The sequence below is a fragment of the Phyllopteryx taeniolatus genome, chromosome 15, assembly GCF_024500385.1.
Source record: "Phyllopteryx taeniolatus isolate TA_2022b chromosome 15, UOR_Ptae_1.2, whole genome shotgun sequence".
Taxonomy (NCBI): Eukaryota; Metazoa; Chordata; class Actinopteri; order Syngnathiformes; family Syngnathidae; genus Phyllopteryx; species Phyllopteryx taeniolatus.
Genome location: NC_084516.1, coordinates 15,635,227 through 15,654,855, shown reverse-complemented (window position 1 = coordinate 15,654,855; position 19,629 = coordinate 15,635,227). Strand labels below are relative to the sequence as shown.

General features: G+C 42.8%; 1 protein-coding gene across 26 annotated transcripts in view; it reads right to left on the bottom strand.

The window, feature by feature from the left end:
• add1 (adducin 1 (alpha)) overlaps window positions 1-19,378 on the bottom strand; it is a 41,236-nt gene extending 21,858 nt beyond the window's left edge. For 21 of the 26 annotated variants that reach the window (XR_009792026.1, XR_009792029.1, XR_009792027.1 and 18 more), the window contains exons 1-10: window positions 19,234-19,378; window positions 7,087-7,298; window positions 6,520-6,682; window positions 3,789-3,940; window positions 3,630-3,710; window positions 3,396-3,545; window positions 2,980-3,123; window positions 2,796-2,894; window positions 1,490-1,663; window positions 1,059-1,403 (exon numbers count right to left, since the gene is read on the bottom strand). Coding sequence is in view for 22 of the 26 variants with exons in the window: in XM_061799144.1 (XP_061655128.1) it covers window positions 1,059-1,403; window positions 1,490-1,663; window positions 2,796-2,894; window positions 2,980-3,123; window positions 3,396-3,545; window positions 3,630-3,710; window positions 3,789-3,940; window positions 6,520-6,682; window positions 7,087-7,284 (1,506 nt within the window). In the remaining 4 variants the exon portion in view is untranslated. Of the gene's footprint in view, window positions 1-1,058; window positions 1,404-1,489; window positions 1,664-2,795; window positions 2,895-2,979; window positions 3,124-3,395; window positions 3,546-3,629; window positions 3,711-3,788; window positions 3,941-6,519; window positions 6,683-7,086; window positions 7,299-11,891; window positions 11,947-19,233 lie in introns of those variants that run through there. The other 5 variants (XM_061799149.1, XM_061799151.1, XM_061799166.1 and 2 more) reach the window with 2 other exon arrangements.
• Between the last annotated feature and the right edge of the window lie 251 nt (window positions 19,379-19,629).

The window sequence follows — 19,629 nt, the reverse complement described above, 5'->3', positions numbered from 1 at the left end:
GCCACTAAAGAATAAAATCAACGAAGTGGATCAAACTTTGCTAGATTTTATGCGCAAGGTAATAAAAACCTGGACTATTGAGCAAACGGTAGAGGAGGAGAATTTGGAGGAAAAATATTCTATGGGGCTTGAAAAATGAGTGAAATTGATCGAAAATGCCTGGTAGTCTAGGGGTTCCCTGCTCAGGAAACGGCTGGCAGTGAATGAGTTAAAAGGATGGGAAAATCTCTGAATGATCTGAACTCCTGTTTTTATTCCAGTGTTGGATAATTACAGTCAACCCAATGGCTCAATTAATCACATCCATCTTGAATATGTTATTATGCAGTATATTCATGAATAACCCTACAGTAATTAAGATATTTATCAAAGAAGGAAAATAAGATTCATCCCTGAATAAGAAGAGTAAATGAGTTATTTGTAAATATTCGACTCAAAAAGTTAATTAAAAAAAAAAAAAACGCAAGCTTAGTAGGAGTGAAGGGCTAACACTAAAAATTGTTTCAGAAAATGTCACCCTCACCATAACTTTTAAAGTCTGTTTTAGTGACCTAAACAGACTAAACAAATAGAAAAATGTGCCTGAAGAAGAAATGTGTCTCGATAAAAAATGTCTTAAAAGTGCTAATATTAACATATTGGGTTTACAGTGTATGTGAAAGTTGCATGTTGCACAATAACTGGCCAATTTAACCAATCAGAAGACGGAAGAAAGTTACTTTCGGAAAAGGCATGAAAACAAATTGACGAATTGAAAAAAAAGTTATTAGTCACTTAAATGGACAAAGAAAATGCAAAATACAATTTTTTTTAAAGTATGAATGTTAGTATATCAATTTTAATAGACATCTGAAAAGAAATAGCCAAAATTGACTACTGTTATATCATCTTTTCTAGTCTGCAATAAAAGGCAATAAGACTTTTCCCCACACAGCCAGAACAAGATGCCGACCAGCTACCACTAAAAAGGTAGTTATAAATAGAAACACACACACACACACACGCACACTCACAGACTCACACAGACATATACTATGAACAATAAGGTAGGCACAGACCAAGCAGTTGGTTATACAGCTTGGCACGCAGACACCGGACGAGAGAGACTGCAGCAAGGGTTTGACGTGATCATGTGTTATGTTCGTCCACACCTTAGGCTTCGACTTGGGGCTGCCGCCATCGGGCCCGTCCTCGCCGGGCTCATCGGGCCGACCGCCAGCATTGAGCCAGCGGGTCTTGTCGCGCTGGCCGCGCTGGAAGCTGTGTTTCATTGGGGAGCGAGCACCCGAATCGCTGTCCTCGCCATAAGAGTAACCGGCAGAGTGAGCGTTCTCCACATCACTGTACTTTTTACCTTTGTCTCGCAGTGCTGGACAGCGGTAAGGATAGCCGGTCCTATAGCCCTAATAGGAACCAGACCACAGCGATTAAGGGTGTATCCTGTGAAACTCATCCCTCGTCCATTTCATTTCATTTCAGATTGACATACCAGGTTGTCGAGCATTCGCATGAGCGCCTCAAACTCTTGCTCCCCGACAAGCCACTTGGGCTGGGCAGAGGACCCGTCACCGGCAGGCTCGGGAACACGAGGACGGGACTTGTACTTGCCCGGGTCAAGCATCACCAGGTTATCTGGGCCTCCAGCGCTGGCCAGCGTTCGCACCTACAAAAAAATAAACAAAACATCATTTAAAATGCGGCGGCACGATGAGCAACTGGTTAGCACATTTGCCTCAGAGTTCAAGTCCCGGCCCCGGCTGTGTGGAGTTTGCATGTTCTCCCTGTGCCTGCGTGGGTTTTCTCTGGGCACTCCGGTTTCCTCCCACATCCCCAAAACATGCATGGTAGGTTAACTGACGACTCTAAATTGCCCATAGGTGTGAATGTGACTGTGAATGGTTGTTTGTTTGTATGTGCCCTGCGATTGGCGGGGGACCAGTTCAAGGTGTACCCCGCCTCTCGCCCGAAGATAGCTGGGATAGGCTCCAGCACGCCTGCGACCCTAGTGAGGATGAGCGGTACAGAAAATGGATGGCTGGATAATATAAAATGCATTGGACCCCCTGCCATTTGCAGTTGATAGGCACCGGCCCTTCACAGAATAGTGACATATAATTGACACCCATTATAACTGCATGGGGGGGGGGGGGGGGATTATTGAATAAGCAGGTATATAGAGCCAATAGGTGGTTTTGTGGTTGGTTCCCCCCAAAAAAGAAAAAAAAAAAAATATATATATATATATATATTTTTTTTTTTGTTTTTTTTTTTGAGCCATTGCCTCGCGTGATTGGTCATGCACACGGCCTTATGCAAGCTGGACGTGTCATAATTGCTGTAATGCAATCGTTCCACCGTGCTCAATAGAAATTAATATGACTACAAATAATACAAAAAAAAAAAGTCCACTGCACACACAGGCACAGGCAAACACACGTGTCTTAGATTTGATTTGAATGCTATTCATGATAATGACAATGTTGTTGCACGATATAAAATCAACAGAACGACTATAATCCCAAACCAAAAATGTCCACAGCACACCCTGTCGTAGAGATGAATGCAATCACTCCTTTTTCCAGTTAAACAAGATTATCTCCACCTAGCACAATAGAAATTAACAGAACTACTTAAGAAAATCCACAGTCAATGATAACCGCCACCTTGCACCACAGAAATCAAAAGAACTGCTGCAAATAAACAATGAAAATTTTGATAAAATAGAGATAAAAGATATAAATGAACAGATGAACAAGAAATAATTCATTAAGTGAAAAAAAAAAAAAGTCTCTCACCTGAATCTCACAGGCATTGACCAGGTTGTGGATGTAATAGAACGCTTCCTCCACAGTTTCGCCCACAGACACCAAGCCATGGTTCCTCAAAATGAGTACCTAAGGTGATGTAAGGACATTGAAAGTGTCCAAGGATGAACACTAAAAAAACATGATCAAGAACCCACACAAATTGAGATGGTACCTTGGCGTTTTTGCCCAAGTTCTTTTGGATGATGCCGCATTCCTCATCATCCACCAGTATACCTTGGTAGTCGTGGTAGGCCACCTCGCCGAGGGCAAGAGCCTCAGGGGAAATGGGTAGCAGGCCGCATTTCATAGCAGACACCTGGAATTGGATTGAACAAAGGTTTGTGATAAGAAGCTAATGTTGTGTTGTGTTGTGTAAGCAGGCAGTGTCCTGTTAAATTTAAGGCATGGGTACAAGAAACTCTTTTGTGCGTCCTGTTATGTCCACATAATTTTGTGTCAGATTGGTGAAACTGGTCGTGGGCTAATTTTATCCACTTTCCCAGGCACCTCTACTGAGGGAGTTTTGGGCGGGGTCGTAGTCAGGACTCTAAAAATTAAAATTTTCACTGGCTTAATTTTCAGACTTACCGCTGCACCTGCAGCCGTGTGTATATGGACAATGCACTTGACATCTGGCCGCGTGGCATAGATGCTGGCGTGCAGATTGAAGCCGGCCCTGTTGACACCAAGGTTGGTGCTTCCCCGATCCACAATCTCACCCGAGAGGTCAAGCTTTACCTGATGAACAGAGGATTAAATGTATTAATAAAACAGAGCAGAAATCAGAAGAACATCAAAGCAGAAACAGTAATCAGGACTCACCAGGCTGGATGCGGTGACTTCGCTATACAGGAGCCCCAAAGGGGCAATAAGGAAACGCTCTTGGTCTGACCTCACCCTTACCTGGAGGACAGGGAGTAAACCCCATTACATCAAGAGTTCCACCCATTGTTATTGATGTTTTGCTGTAAATCATCTTACTGTGAGATGGTTATAGATGAGTTGCGACCAGCCAAACAGGTCGCTGAGCCGGTAGAAGGCCGCCAGCTTGCATCTGAGAAGCTTCTCTCCTTTGTCATACGAGATGGAATCCGAGCCGCGCAAATCGTTCACCGGAGTCACCATACCCAAACCTGAAAGAAGAAAAGTGTTCATATTGGCGCACAAAGGGGGGCAAAAATATTGCCATATAGGTGGTGCTATAGCCCTTTGATGTCCCATGTCATAATTTTTTCAACTGATTTATGCATAAAATAAGTGACACAGTTTCATTTTGACATCTATGTGATCTGTCCATTGTATGCAACAGCCTTTGAAAACCAAACCGGTTGAAAAAGGGTGGATTTGAAATCGGCGACATTGTGATTAATATTCAAGTGCTCCTCACACAACTAAAATTTGCTGCGTTGCAACAGCCAATCGGCATCAAAAATATGCTGCGTCACCCACAACGTCCTCAAACAATGGCGGATGCAATGATCGTCGTGATTTGCGGGGACCCCGGACTCCTGTTGATAAATGAGGTGGCCTGTAGAGTGGTGAGCGAGGAAATTGGTGTAGCTGGTAAGTACAACTTGTTTACAGCTGTCAGTTGTCAAAGCGGATACACACAACCTACAGTCACAGTTTGATAAATGGCATAGTCGTGCACCGGTGTGACAGTTAATTAAAGCACACATTCAACTCCTGGTAACATAAACACCTAACAAAAATGAACGTCTTCATTATGGCAATACTTAAAATTGGCATGTTGCAATGAATTGTTGAAACCCCGCGACTTTACCCTCATTAGGCTAGCGGCTACCCCAAACTGGAGCGTCCCTATTGTCACCCAATCTCGCTGCTTTCCACTGTTCGACTGCTAAGGTGGAACTGCTTGTTGCATGATATTAATTTGTGCCACCCTGAGCTACCTACAAGATACAGCTAACACAGCTAAATACGATGCCAAGCCGCGGAGGCGAATGGGCACCTCGCGTCCGTTGTCAATGCAGCATAAGTCTCTAATCATCGCCTCCCTGTCAGTGAATAAACTACATTTTGACGAGTGTCGTTATCACAAAATACGGAGGGAGGATAAGACGAGAGACAGACAGCAGGGAAGCCAGTTGCTAAGCTATCGTGACATGACGTCGCAAAACACAAAAGTAAGTGATTGGGTGGTACAGTTCACTTGTCACATAGGTTTGGCTAGAACCGCATTATAGCGAAGATTAGCCAACTTTGAAGAACAAAATAGCAGGCAAATTAGTACGCGTTTATATAGGAAAAATACTGAAATACACGATAGCGGGAGACAGGTACATAACACAGGGACCGGAAATCGGAAACAAATTACTACGTCACCGCTGCTACGTCACTTGAGAAAATGGGCCTATAAATTTAAAAATACATTAATATAATAAATATTTAGAATATAGTATAACCTTTATTAGTCCCACAACGGTGAATTAGTATCATTTCATCAGAAATACTGGATAGAGGAAATACAAAAAGGTCAAACAAGACAAGCTCTGCAGTCACAGCCATACATGCATTTACTAATAAATAACGTGGTTTTATAATTAATAATTCGCAGGTTTGATTTATTTCTATATTTGAATTAGACTTTACACCGATCTGATCGGCTTCATCGGGATTGGCCTATAATTAGCATTTTATGCTGATCGGCTTTAATGCGTCGCCATCGTGTACAGTATATTTGAATCCAAAAGCTGGTTTATTTTTAGCCTTGTCGCGTGTCTTTTGTCTGAGACAGACAACACATAATACCTGGATCAGACTACAAGACAAATTTGCTCTTTCACGATTGCACTATGTCAGATTACTGCAATAAAAACTTACAATACCACCGCATCCCGTCTTTTACGATCACTGGGCTTTATCTTGTCAACTCAAACGCGACCGGATACACCCGTTACCACGGCGACGACAACAACAATGGAACTCGTCATGTGTATTATGAGAACAAAATGGTGAAAAACGTATGCTAGTGGTCACCGGTGCTCGGGAGAGGACTTTAATTCAAGGATTGCTTGAGGTATGTTTACGTACTTTTAATACAATACGGCTCGCAAGCAGGCAGCAAAACGTTATGTACCCGAGCAAGCTAGTGCTAACACTAACGGTTGTACGTGAACATGCTGGCGATATGTCGAATCATGTTCTAAAGTTTCGGTGTGTGTGAAGTAATTTAATTGCAATAAAGTAATTTAATTACAGTGAGTTAGCACCCATTATTTCTGTCGTGTTGTAATGTTAGTTTGACATGACTGATTAGAATACATCACCACAATAAGATATTTTTGAAGATGCTCAGTATAAAGTACACAAGTATATACAGTAAATGAACAAGCTATTTTGACACATTGGTCCATCTTGTGATCGGATCGGTGATGGTTTTTTATTTATTTATTTATTTTTTTTAACTCGCTGATCGGCCCCAAAAATCGTGATCGTGTAAAGCCCAATTCGAATGAATGTAAAGTGCTTTGTGTTGCATTTTTTGTATGAAAAGCCCTTAAAAATTCAGTTTGATTGACTGACTGATCAACCGTCTTCAGGTTCCTCAGTTTCCGTTTTTGGTTTTGGTCTAGAATTTTCTTTTCGGTGCATCACTAATTATCACCAACCTTAATTTTTGTTATAGCAAAGAAAAAAAAAAAGTATGGTTTTAAAAACACAGTCTGGCAAGGGCCCAAGTCAGACTTACTCATGTTGAGCGCTGCCATACCCCCCTGGGCCACGGCGGGATACATGGAGGGCATGCTGGTAGTCATGAAGTCAGCAATCTGTTGCAGCGCCAGCAGGCTGGTGGGCGTCTTGCCCTTCTTCAGCTGATCTTGGATCATGGACTCTAGCTCATCGCAGAACACCTGCAAAGTGAAAAAATTGGAAATACGACATTCCTCCATAAAAATAGTTTTTCACACATCACAATAGACCATTACTAAAACAGTGGAACTCTGTCTATGTGCTGAGCATTCAGTTGGTTATATTCATCGCTGTTGAGGAATCATCATGTGATTTATTTGGAAGGCTGTCGATTTTTATGCTCACATAGTTCAAATGTCGGTGGAGAGTGACAGCTAAGTGACCAATCAAAACAAGTTTTAATACATTGTGTTTTGAACGAGTCTCTCCATGGCCTGCCAGTCGATACTACACCTTGTTCATTGGTTTAGACAAGGGATGGGATTGATAAACAGCACATAATTGCTAGAAGTTGTAGACATGAGTGAGTGGGGGAGGGGGGGTTCCAGCTAACTCTCCAACTGACCGGGCTCTGCAGTATCATGGAGACCCGCTTCTTCTGCTCCATCATGTTGAAGTCCTGGCGCAGGGCGGGCGCCATATTCCTCTCGCGCTGGTACTCAGGGCTGCTTTCGTCCACCACCCGGTCGAAGTAGCGCTCCTTGTGAGGGGCAGTGGCAGGAGGGTGGGCAGTCACCACACCGGCACCTGAGTCACCGTTCATCCTGACCTGGCCTCCTGCAAGGGACAGCGAAAGACACATGAACATCCTCTCCTGATCACCGGCGACCACCAACACACGTTTTTCCATGTTTTGTTCTTATAATACAGTCGGTGCGATCCACTCTTCTTGTCGTCGCCACGGTAACGAGTGTATCATTTGAGTTGACAAGATAAAGCCCAATGATTGTAAAAAACGGGATGCGGTAGTATCGGAATACAAGATTTTATTGCAGTAGTCTGACATAGTGCAATCGTGAAAGAGCAAATTTGTCTGATCCGGGCATTACGTGCTGTCTGTCCCACACCGCCAACAAGTTATTTTTTATTTTTTTTAAATAACTTTATTGGCTGTCAGATACTTACAGTACTACATCAAAAGACACGCGACAAGGATAAAAATAAACTAGCTTTTGGATTCAAATATACTGTGCACGATGGAGATGCGGAGTCAATGTCGGATCGGCGAATTATGACATTAAAGCCGATCAGCATGAAATGCTAATTATCAGCCAATACCGATCAGGCCGATAAAATTGGTGTAAAGTCTAATATTAACTTGCAATTAACTATATTAACTTGGCAATTGACTGTTGTCGTACTAGAGCGGCTCCTACTACCGGAGATAAATTCCTTGCGTTTTTGACATACTTGGCAAATAAAGATGATTCTGATGACCGTTGTCATTTATGACAATTAAGAATGTTAAAATGGTTGTAATGATAACCATAGAGTCGGAAATGCAATATGTTGCAAAAAAATAAAGACTGGTTGCGCAGCACAATGAATTGAATGTCAACTGGATACACAAAAAAGTATTTTTAGTAAGCAGATGCTAACGTAAATAGCATGTAGCTGGCTAATGACTAGCTTCAACAGCGGTGGAACAACTTTTAGTGTGGGTTTGCGCAGTACTTCGGGGGCACTTTTTTACGCTCCTTTCCCAAAAAGCAATCGTCAACAGGTGGGGGAGGGTTCATCACTGACTAGCTTGAAAATGACCAGAGAAGCTTGTAAACAAACTGCACTTTTTTTTTGTCTGTGTTAAGTATCTTCAAAGGGTGAGTAGTTCTACCTAATTTTTGTTTTTCTGAAATTGTAGTTAACTTTGCTTTAAACTTTGTAAAACGGCTGGATATTTTAATGAAAACCACAGAACAGGAAATTTTACTTGCTGTGACATTATAAAAGCTCTGGGGCTTAGTACAATATGAGAAGCAGAATAAATTGCATGAACAAAAAAAAAAAATTTTAGCAAGCAGATCCTAACTTAACTAGCAGTAGCTGGCTTAAGACTAGCATGAAAATGACCAGAGTAGCTTGCCAATAAATGGCACATTTTAAATTTTTTTTTTTTTTAAAGAGCTCTCAGTGCCATGAGGCACATAAGGCCGCAATTGCGGTATCTGTAATTATTATTATAGTTTTATTTGACAGTGGTACTTGTATGATGGCGTGTCCATCTAGTAACATATGCTTTAATCTCATCTATAGTCCTCAGATGTGCAAAATAAAGATGGGACCAAGGTAAGTACAGTAAAATGCTGACGGAACAACATACACGAGCAAGTCAGCATCGCCTGTCATCAGATGAAATTGCTACTTCCTGTCATGTGACTACCCTGAGAGGTTGCCATTGATTTCCACTTTTGTGTTACCCAGAATCACGACAAGGCAAATAAAACGAACAAAAATGGAAGGAACATTGTGGTTTGCTTAAATGAGATAGTGACACAAGCTAGCAGACGATTAAACCGATGACTGTAGCTAACTTGTGCGAGTGCAAGGGTGCAAGGCTAATGAGCTCTGTCCCACAGTGGGGAATCAATAATACAAAATGTTCAGCCAAAAATACCATGGCAACACTACACTGAACCAAAACAATTAAATTCTCTGCCCTGACTCACTTATTAGATTTCAGCACTTGTCTGGACACTTACATTTAATGTATCTACTTTAGCATCCTAAGCCCAGTTTCTACCAAGCATAGTTAAAGGGGACATATTTTGAAAAAAATGACTTTTTAAAGGTCACATACAAACGTTGAGTCTCTCTAGTGCCTGTTCACCCATCAAGTGTGAAATTAAACAACCAAGTAAATGTTTTATCTATATACAGTATTTCTGTTTTTGTGAGCAAGCCCTTCTGCACTTGATTTACATGGTACCAACCCAACTGTGAATTTTTCCACCCATGGCATGAGCCGCTAACCAGATCCAGAGTCATTTTCAAGCAACAACCACTAGACTTCCCTGACTGAAACACTGTCTTGGACAGGCACTATGATGCAGAAACACCCAAATAACCCACGGGTGTGACACCCTTGTCATCATGCCAAAGTCAAAAAGTTAGCAGAGCTGTGCTAGTTCTGCTGGATGCACAGATTACCATTAGCTGACAGCGTAAGCTTCTGATAAGTGGCAAATATTTGATTGTTTTATGACGTTATTGGCGCATTGGCAGAGGGTTTTTTTTTTGTGTGAGGTGATGTGTCCATGTGCCTGCCCCACACACACAGACACACACACACACACAGCAGTGTATAAACTGCGGCCTCAACAAAAAGAATGTTTTGATTGTCTGTAGTCTAGCAGCTTTAGCTTCTGATAAACAGCACATAGTTTATTGCTTGGTGAAGTTGCCAACATAGTGGCAGTGGATATGAAATGTAGTTATGTTGTGTCAATGTGTAACATACAAACAGTAGAGTGGATGAAATGATGCCTCTACGGGTGAAAATGCTTTTATTGTCTTTATGGAAGCTTTTTTTTTTTTTTTTTTTTTTTTTTTATAAATAAAAAACACAACAGGGCAAATTTCTGGTCCAAGTCTGTCAGCATGTAGACTGTAAAATGTCTACCTCATGACAAAGTGTGAGTACACCATTTCTGCTCTTACTTTACAGCAGAGTAGGGAGTAATACCATAATTTCTCATAAAATAAGTGACCAGGTATAATACAAAGTTGACCTAAAAATTTTGGAAAACCCTTCTTCCCATGTATAACACGCACCATCAACTTGCTTCCACTCATATGATCAAAAACTTAAGTATTATCTGTATTTTATTTGTTTTTTCAAAGAATTATTCATAAGCATTTTCTTTAAAAACTCAATACTTCCTTTTTATGTAACTGCTCTTATTTTGAAATTCACAGCCCTGCTTTTATTTAGTAAGTGCGAAAACACACAGTTACGCTCATATGTTTGATTACCCGGGCAGAATTTGTAAAATGTGTACAATTCTTTAAACAAAACATGAAGGACCAGGGGAAACACGTTTAATTTTATTTTCATGGTATTCAAATTAAACTTTCTAGCATTTCAGAAAAGCACAATCATTTTAAAAAAAAACCATAAAGAAAATAATGATGGTTGTTGTTCAGTCATCAGTCATATTTTAAAAAACAATATTTCAAAAATTCTGCCAAGGTATGTAAACTTATGAGCAGAAATATATATATCAGCAGTCATACGTACCCCTGTGATATTGGAATGAAAGTGTAGGCTACATCTTTTTCATAACCTCTAGATGGTGGTGTCTTATTGGAATGAAAGTGTACACCTTTTTCATAACCCCCAGGTGGCGGTATACCTTTATAAAATGTGAAAGAATTTTTACATTTTTCTTATACCTACGTATAATGCGCACTTGACTTTTGACAATCTTTTTTGGGGCCAAAATGCACATTATACATGAGAAATTACAGTAGGTCTTAACCTTGGGTTAAGCAACCCATAAATCATACAATGTAATACTAATTTGCATAGTCACAACATATATTTGCACATCAGCCACTTTGCATTGAGTGTCTGTACTTGCATTAGTTAGCTAACATACATCAAACAATCACATCGTTTTCATGGTCCCAAACTTGTATTGTCCGTTATGTTATTGCCTTCTCAATTAAAATGTGACATGAAGTTTGGATACCGGTAATGTTTGACCAGCTATCTGTTAGCTTAACTAGGAAGTTAACATAGTTTAGCTGTCTTTGTGGGATTCATAGTGATGGATAATGTTAGATGTCAAAGTTGTTGTGTCTCTGATCTCTTGAGTTGCAAAACTTGCAGATTACTGTTCTTTTCCGTGCTTTTTTTGAAAGCATAATCCTTGAATCCAAACTTAATCTTTGAAGCTCCATCCATGATACTTTCTTCATCAGGTGGCCTCTGCACTGCATATCATACTGATAGGTTGCCAGGTTTGCACACATTAAAGAAAAAATTACTTTAAAAAACTAAACAAATTCCAAGCTACCATGATAATGCAGATTTTCAAATTTAACAGGCAAGACTTGACAAATCATGAAGTTCAACTCCAAGTCATGTCCTTCATAAATTTTAGGCAAGCAAGTCCGAAGTCCTAATTGGTGACTTAGTCAAGTGAAGTGACTCGAGCCCCAATCTCCACTTTAGTAGTTCACTTCTTTTTACACTTGTATAAGAGCAAAAGGTAATAAAATCTAAAAGGAGCTAGTGTCGCACTGAAGGAATAGCACACTGTTACCTTATAGTACAGTAAAGAGGTACACAATTCCCAAATGTAACCGTTAGCAACTATACTGTCAGAAGATTTCTCCTGCCTGCCTTCTCACAACTACTCATCTCACCTCAGAAACGTGGATGCAGGGAGGCAGGGCTTGGCGGATCACCAGTCCTGTTTGAGAGTTTCATATCTATGGAGACACAACATGTTGCCGTGGAAACAGGCCAGTCTTGTGAAGATTACTGTTATGTAAGAGCGGCTGTGGGCTAAGATCACAGCAGTACAGTCTGTGCAAAAAGACACACGGCTAAACTGTATCACTAAACATGCATTTATAGGAGGGAAATAAGGAAAATAGGCACTCTCAACTGGAATGGACACTGAACGGAAGTGAGGGTGTGGTGGAAAGCTGCCACTGATGCACCAGCCTGCAAATCACTGTAGTTTACGACCTGACATGGGTGGGACTGTACAGGCTCGCTCCAAAACATGAAGAAAAACAGCTCAAGGGACCTTGAGCAGGTGTCATACATTTGTGTTCATCTGCTTACGTTGTTTGACAAGAGGTGGCACTGAGTGAAAAGGAGTGCTACGCTGAATTATCAATGCAATTTTGGTCTGTATGCCGTTGCCAGAAACACTAAAATAAACTGAACTAAAACTAAACAATGACTTAAAAGTACTAGTCTCCTTGCACTGAAAGTGCACTGAGTAAAGATGTAGACGGCCAACTAGAAATGCACGATAACTATCGGATCAATAATTATCGGGACACTACTGGAAACAATGAAGTCACACCACTAAGTCTAATTTAAAAAAAATAATAATAATAATAAAAACTGGACCGATAAGTGCAGTCTCATTCTGTGGTACGCTGGTTGCCAGCAGCCAGCCAGGCAGTCAGGAATATTTTGACCACAATTCTTCGCTTACGACACCAAAAATAGTCATCCATCCGTCCGTCCGTCCGTCCATTTTCTGAACCGCTTCTCCTCACTAGGGTCGCGGGCGTGCTAGAGCCTATCCCAGCTATCATCAGGCAGGAGGCGGGGTACACCCTGAACTGGTTGCCAGCCAATCGCAGGGCACATACAAACAAAACACCATTCGCACTCACATTCACACCTACGGGCAATTTAGAGTCACCAATTCATGCATGGTTTTGGGATGTGGGAAGAAACCGGAGTGCCCGGAGAAAACCCACGCAGGCACGGGGAGAACATGCAGACTCCCCACAGGCGGGGCCGGGGATTGAACCCTGGTCCTCAGAACTGTGAGGCTGACGCTCTAACCAGTCGTCCACCGCACCGCCTTTGGCCGCATGCAGTACCATGGTAGTCGTGGTGGGCTAACAGCCAAGGTAAAAGCTAACAACTGCAGAATGCCACTCCTATGCATTTTCCTTTCCAACGTTCGCACACTGGAAGATAAATTAGATAATCCACAAATGGAGTTTACATTAATTCACACAACGGCCCTCCTTCATTCGACGGGGCCAGCGCGATCGCGCATCCACTAATGACGCACGTCTGGTGGCTTCGCTCAACACTAAGACTTGAAACTTGACTGCACAGTTATTAACCATTTTAAGATGGTGCCAGTTTGACTCAGGGACTGATTAATTCAATTTCCATTATATCCTATGGAAAATAAATCTGACAAAAATGGAGAATGCACAGTGCATTCAATTTCCCCTTAAAAAATTTGGAACTTTTCAACTGTTACTTTAAAATTATCTGTATATTTATCAAATATTTTAAGACAGCACCAGTTTTACTCTGGAACACATTATTTCTACCATCCATCCATTACCATACATTATTCCGACCTTCTATTATTTCCAATGGGAACGTTTTCAAAAAATGGTCTGCATTCAAATTCATTAAAAAAAGAAGCCTACCAAGTAATCACAAAAAGGAAGGAAGGAGTCAAATAGACACTAGAAAAGCAAGTACAAGCAGCATGGGGATGAGTAGTAAAGCACATCTGCCACACAGTTCTGAGTTTCTGGGTTTGAAACTCAGCTAGCTAAGAAGTGGAGTTTGCATGTTTGCCCCATGCTTGCGGGGGTTCTCTCTGAGCCCTCTGGCTTCCTCCCACACTCTAAAAACATGCATGTTAGGTTCACTAAAGACTAAATTGTCCATAGGTGTGCATGCTTGCCTGTCAATATGTGCCATATGACTGGCTGGCAAGCAGTCAGGGTGCCTTTCGCCCAAAGTTGGGATCCTCTAGCTCGCCAGCAACCGTAATGAGTAAAAACGCTATAGATGGAAAAATGGATGGATGAACAGAAACAAGGACCAAATTTTGAACTGCACTGCAGTAAAGGGTGTGGAAAGAGTAGGAGTAGAGTAAACACACACACACACACACACACACACACACTAACAGCCATGCATAAGTGATGTGTGTAGTGCCTGTAGTGGTGGCAACACACAGCCAGAGTGACTAAGTCCTGTGCATGAGGAGGGGCCGAACAGGGCTTTGCAAAAACAAGTGTGATGATAAACATGGAATTTGTAATCGTACTGTGATGTGTAAAAGTGTCTGACGGCTCAGTACAATAGGAATGATACAATTCAATATCAAGTGCAGAAGTAGCAAGTAGATGCCAACGCAAATAGCTGGAAGCGCAACGGCTAATGACTGGCACGAAGCGAAACACTTCCAATCCTGCAACAGCCTAGTCTTATTTATTATGCATGGAAATCATCTACAAATACTTTTTACCAAGTAGACACGAACGTAAATAGCATGTAGCTAGTAAATTAATTGGCTAATGACTCCGATGGAGAAAAAACATTTCCTGTCCCACAACTTAAAATGGTGCACCGTTTTACTTAATCTGGGTTGTATTTATCATATAGTGGTTCACTTCTATTTACACTTGTTTGCAAATTATGATTGATAACCATAAAGTGCATTCAAATACCTACACACATTTATTTTTACCAAGTAGATGCAAAAATAAACGGCATGTAGCTGCTTATGTTTACGTAACAGCTAAAAACTAGTATAGAGCAAACCCTTTCCCACTATGAGACTTAAAATGGTGAGTTGTTTTGTAATTTTAGCAGTGCATGTACGCCTGCACAATTAATCGAATTTTATACGTGATCACGATTTTGGTTGCCACAGTTAAATTAACCTTATTGTATGCAATTCTTTCTCTTACATTTAAAATGCGGACTCTGAAGCACATGGTTCTTCTTTATACTCGCGCGGACGGTGACCGCGCTGACGTCACTGCGGCTGTCCCGCGTGTAGTTTGCCTTTATACTCAAGCGCAACCCACGCGCGAAGTTTTGAAAATGTACTGCAGTTCACCTCCAAGTCGGGGGTGTCGCTACGGCTGGTATTGGCTAGGAGGCCACAGGGTGGAGTTTCCTCTGCATTTTTGGGCCATTTCCGGTAACCGTTTTTACTTACCTTTCCGCAACAAGGAACAAAGCAACAACAATGGTGACCATGGTACAGTGTCTGATAGAACAAATGGACCTAGATGGCCAGATGATACGTTTAATTATGCTGGAAAATCGATCGGGAAGGCGGCGGCGTAGATGGTATGTTGAACCAAGGAGCACGCTGAGTATGTCATCACAGCATGTGACTAAAACGGCCCAATCACGAGATGACCTCCGCGGTGTTCGACGCGCAGCAACAATCTTTGCTGTGTGCACGTCACGCTAAGCAGAGGGGCCGCGCGGGCCAATTAGTCGGTCACGTCGGCCGCGCGACCGCGTAAGTATAAAGAGGCCTTAAGGCTTCATTAAGCTGCCCAAATAACAAGTGCACGGCGCCAAGCACACCCTACAGCAGGAGCCTCAGTTACTCGGTGGACTAAGAAGAGCGAGTCATGCCAAGAAAGTACAGCAAACATTGGAGATGATGATAATCATGGTGAGGAGCCAGTGCCTTGAAAGGGATCGACATCCATTGTCTGGACATGTTCCGATTCAAGGCAAGCGACGTTAAACAGGAAGTAATACAGTATGTACTATAAAGAGTGCAGCAGATTTGTCTGTCCCGCAGTGTAACACAACTAATCTGGTTCAACCATCTAAACAAAATGGCAGAAAAATAGTCCAAGTACTGGACAAGAAGTATGTGATATCCCCCTACAATTATTTCTCCAAAGTCACATTACCTACACTGTATGAAAAATGTCAGGGGAAAATAGGGAAAACACAATTTTTTGCAATAGTCATACACAGGTGTGTTTTTTTCAGGGTCTATACAGGCTTTATGCCCCTGGCAGGGTCACCCATGACAAACAGGTCCTAGGTGAGGGACCAGACAAAGCACGGCTCAAAGACCCCTAATGATGACGACAATGGACTTCGTTTTCCGTTGCCCGGACGCGGGTCACCGGGGCCCCCCACTGGAGCCAAACCTGGTGGTGGGGCAAGAAGGCGAGCGCCTGGTGGCCGGGCCTGCACCCATGGGGCCCGGCCGGGCACAGAAGCTGGCTCTAGGGACATGGAATGTCACCGCTCTGGCAGGTAAGGAGCCCGAGCTGGTGTGTGAGGTCGAGAAGTTCCGACTAGATATAGTCGGACTCGCCTCCACACACAGCTTGGGCTTTGGTACCAGTCCTCCCGAGAGGGGTTTGACTCTCTTTCACTCTGGAGTTGCCCACGGTGAGAGGCGCCAAGCAGGTGTGGGTATACTTATTGCCCCCCGGCTTTGTGCCTGTACGTTGGGGTTCAGCCCGGTGGACGAGAGGGTAGCCTCCCTCCGCCTTCAGGTGGGGAGACTGTTTTTTGTGCCTATGCACTAAACAGCAGTTCAGAGTACCCACCCTTTTTGGAGTCCTTGGAGGGGGTGTTGGAGAGCGCTCCCACTGGGGACTCCATCGTTCTGCTGGGGGACTTCAATGCTTACGTGGGCAATGACAGTGAGACCTGGAAGGGCGTGATTGGAGGAACGACCCCCCCGATCAGAACCCGAGCGGTGTTCTGTTATTGGACTTGATTGTCCATAACGAACACCATGTTCAAGCATAAGGGTGTCCACACGTGCACTTGGCACCAGGACACCCTAGGTTGCAGTTCGATGATCGACTTTGTGGTCGTGTCATCGGACTTGCGGCCGCATGTCTTGGACACTCGGGTGAAGAGAGGGGCGGAGCTGTCAACTGATAACCACCTGGTGGTGAGTTGGCTCCGATGTTGGGGGAAGATGCCGGGCCGACGTGGCAGGCCCAAACGTATTGTGAGGGCCTGCTGGGAACGTCTGGCAGAATCCCTTGTCAGAAGGAGTTTCAACTCCCACCCCCGGCAGAACTTCACCCACGTCTCGGGGTAGGCAGGGGACATTGAGTCCGAGTGGACCATGTTCTACTTTATTATTATTATTATATTCTGCCTTTTCTGTAGTCTGGTTTCTACTTGGTATAATTCCCATTTATAGTAATGCGCCAAGTGACTCATATGGTGGAATGAGGGGACACGGTAAAAACATGCTGAATAAACAGTCATATAATGTCCCCTGTATCACATAATGGAAATTGATAGTTTTTGTTGCATATGTTCACAAATAATTACAAAATTATGAAAGAAAAATATTCGTCATTCGAAAAAATTACTATTATTATTGCACCTTAGTTGAGACGGTCTTCCGTTTCATCATTAAACCTACTTTCAATACGTCTGTATGCATTCTTTACATTCTATTAAATGATGTTATTACTGTATGTTTTTATAAATTAAAACACTGTAGAGCGCTGTATTTCATGATGGAAAAAAAAAACGGTTGCAATTTTTTTGTTGCTGTGTTTGGGGGGCCCTGGAACGCATTAATAACATTTCCATTCATTTTAATGGGGAAACATGATTTAAGATAGTGTTTTAAGTTACGCGCGTGGTCACAGAGAAAATTTAACTCGTGTGAAGGCACCACTGTATTCTCTTTACACTTGTATGCCAATTACTATGATTAATTAATCCAGTATCATTTGCCTACAAAATTACATTTGACTAAGTAGATTCTAACACAAATGGCATGTAGCTGGCAGCATAACAGTTAATGACTAGCAAACAGTTTTCAGGCCTGCAACCTCAAATGTGAGTTGTTTTACTTCATCCATCCATCCATTTTCTTCTGCTTGTCCATGGTCTAGTAGCGGCGGCAGCAGCTCAAGCTGAAAGCCCAGACTGCTCTCTCCCCAGCCACTTTGTCCAGCTCTTCCGGGGGGATCCCGAGGCATTCGGAGGCCAGCCGGGAGACATAGTTTCTCCGGCGTGTCCTGGGTCGTCCTCAGGGCCTCCTCCCAGTGTGACGTACAGGGACCGAACAGCCCTTATTAATATTAAGGGGTTCGGTACCCCATGCTCCCAGAGCACCCTCCACAGGACACAATCGAACACCTTCTCCAAGTCCAAAAAACACATGAAGACTGGTTGGGCGGACTCCCGTGTACCCTCAAGACCGCGCTGAGGGTGTAGAGCTCGTCCACTGTTCCACAGCCAGGACAGAAACCACACAGTTCCTCCCAAATCTGAGATTCGACTTCCCAAATGTACCCTCTTCCAGAACCCCTCAATAGATCTTAACAGGGAAGCTAAGGAGTGTGATACCCCTCTAGGTCGAACACACCTTCCTGTCCCCCTTCCACCACCACCCCAGTCTGCCAATCCAGAGGCACTGTCCCCGACATCCACACGATGTTGTGTCAGCCAGGACAGCCCCACAACATCCAGAGTCTGTAGGAACTCCAGGCAGATCGTATCCACCCTTGAGGGCCTGCCACCGAGGAGCTTTTTAACGACCTCGGTAACCTCAACCCCAGGGATAGGAGAGCCGCCTCTGTGTCCCCAGACTTTTTGAAGGCGTGTCGATGGAATTGAGGAGGTCTTTATCATTTAGTAGTCAACTTCTCTTTACAATTGCATGCCAACTGTGCCTTGACCTTGCAAAACACTGGCTGTCAATCTGTTTTAAATCAAGTCTATTAAAGATTAACTTGATAATGTAATTAGTAGTTATAAACACTTGTAACCTCATTGCACCCAATTATACAAGTGAGAAGACTTGATTATTTACTAAATGTGCTTAATGAAATGATGCACGACAAAACCTTTGCATCAAAAATTATCAAAATATAGGATCAATACTTGCAGAAAACAAAAAATTATCGGCACCGACCCTACCAGCTTTTAAAAATGCATAATAACGCACCACAGGCCTAAATTTGCGAAATATAACAAGGAATAAAACACAAAATACGACGTTCACCTTCTTCTAAAAGTGACCGCAGTACTTTTACAGTAAAACGACTTGGGGGGAAAAAAAAACTTGCACACCCACTTCCCTGCTGCCGCCATTGATCAAGCAGCGACACATTAGCAAAACACCGTTAGCTTGCTCGCGTCCACTTAAGACATACGGCGCACGTACAAAAACATGCCAGGAGCCATGTTGCGCCGGGAAAACGACGAAAAACTTGTTCTTTCGAAGCTTACCCTTCGTAGACGAGGTGATGATATGTAACCAGTGTCAGTCGAAGCCGAGGCAGGCAGGCGAATTCCGCTATTTTCGATACCAGGGTGAAATTTCAGCCACCAGCTCGCGTTAAATTGATCGTCCCCCTTGTTTGGCTCCTCCCTGTCCACCATCATCCCGATTTGGGTGCGGCAAATCTTTTACTTTAAGCTTCTCATTGGTCGAGCAGCAGCATGTGACGTTACTGGGACGTCTGATTGGAGGATGACTGCGTAGCCCCACCTATTGCATGGAACGAGGTTTAGTAGTTTTAGTAGAAACATGTGACATTGCTGTGACGTCTGATTGGACGATGAGCGTTTAAACCGCCCCATTGCGTAAAAAAAAATAACAACAACAACAGCAAAATTTAAGGT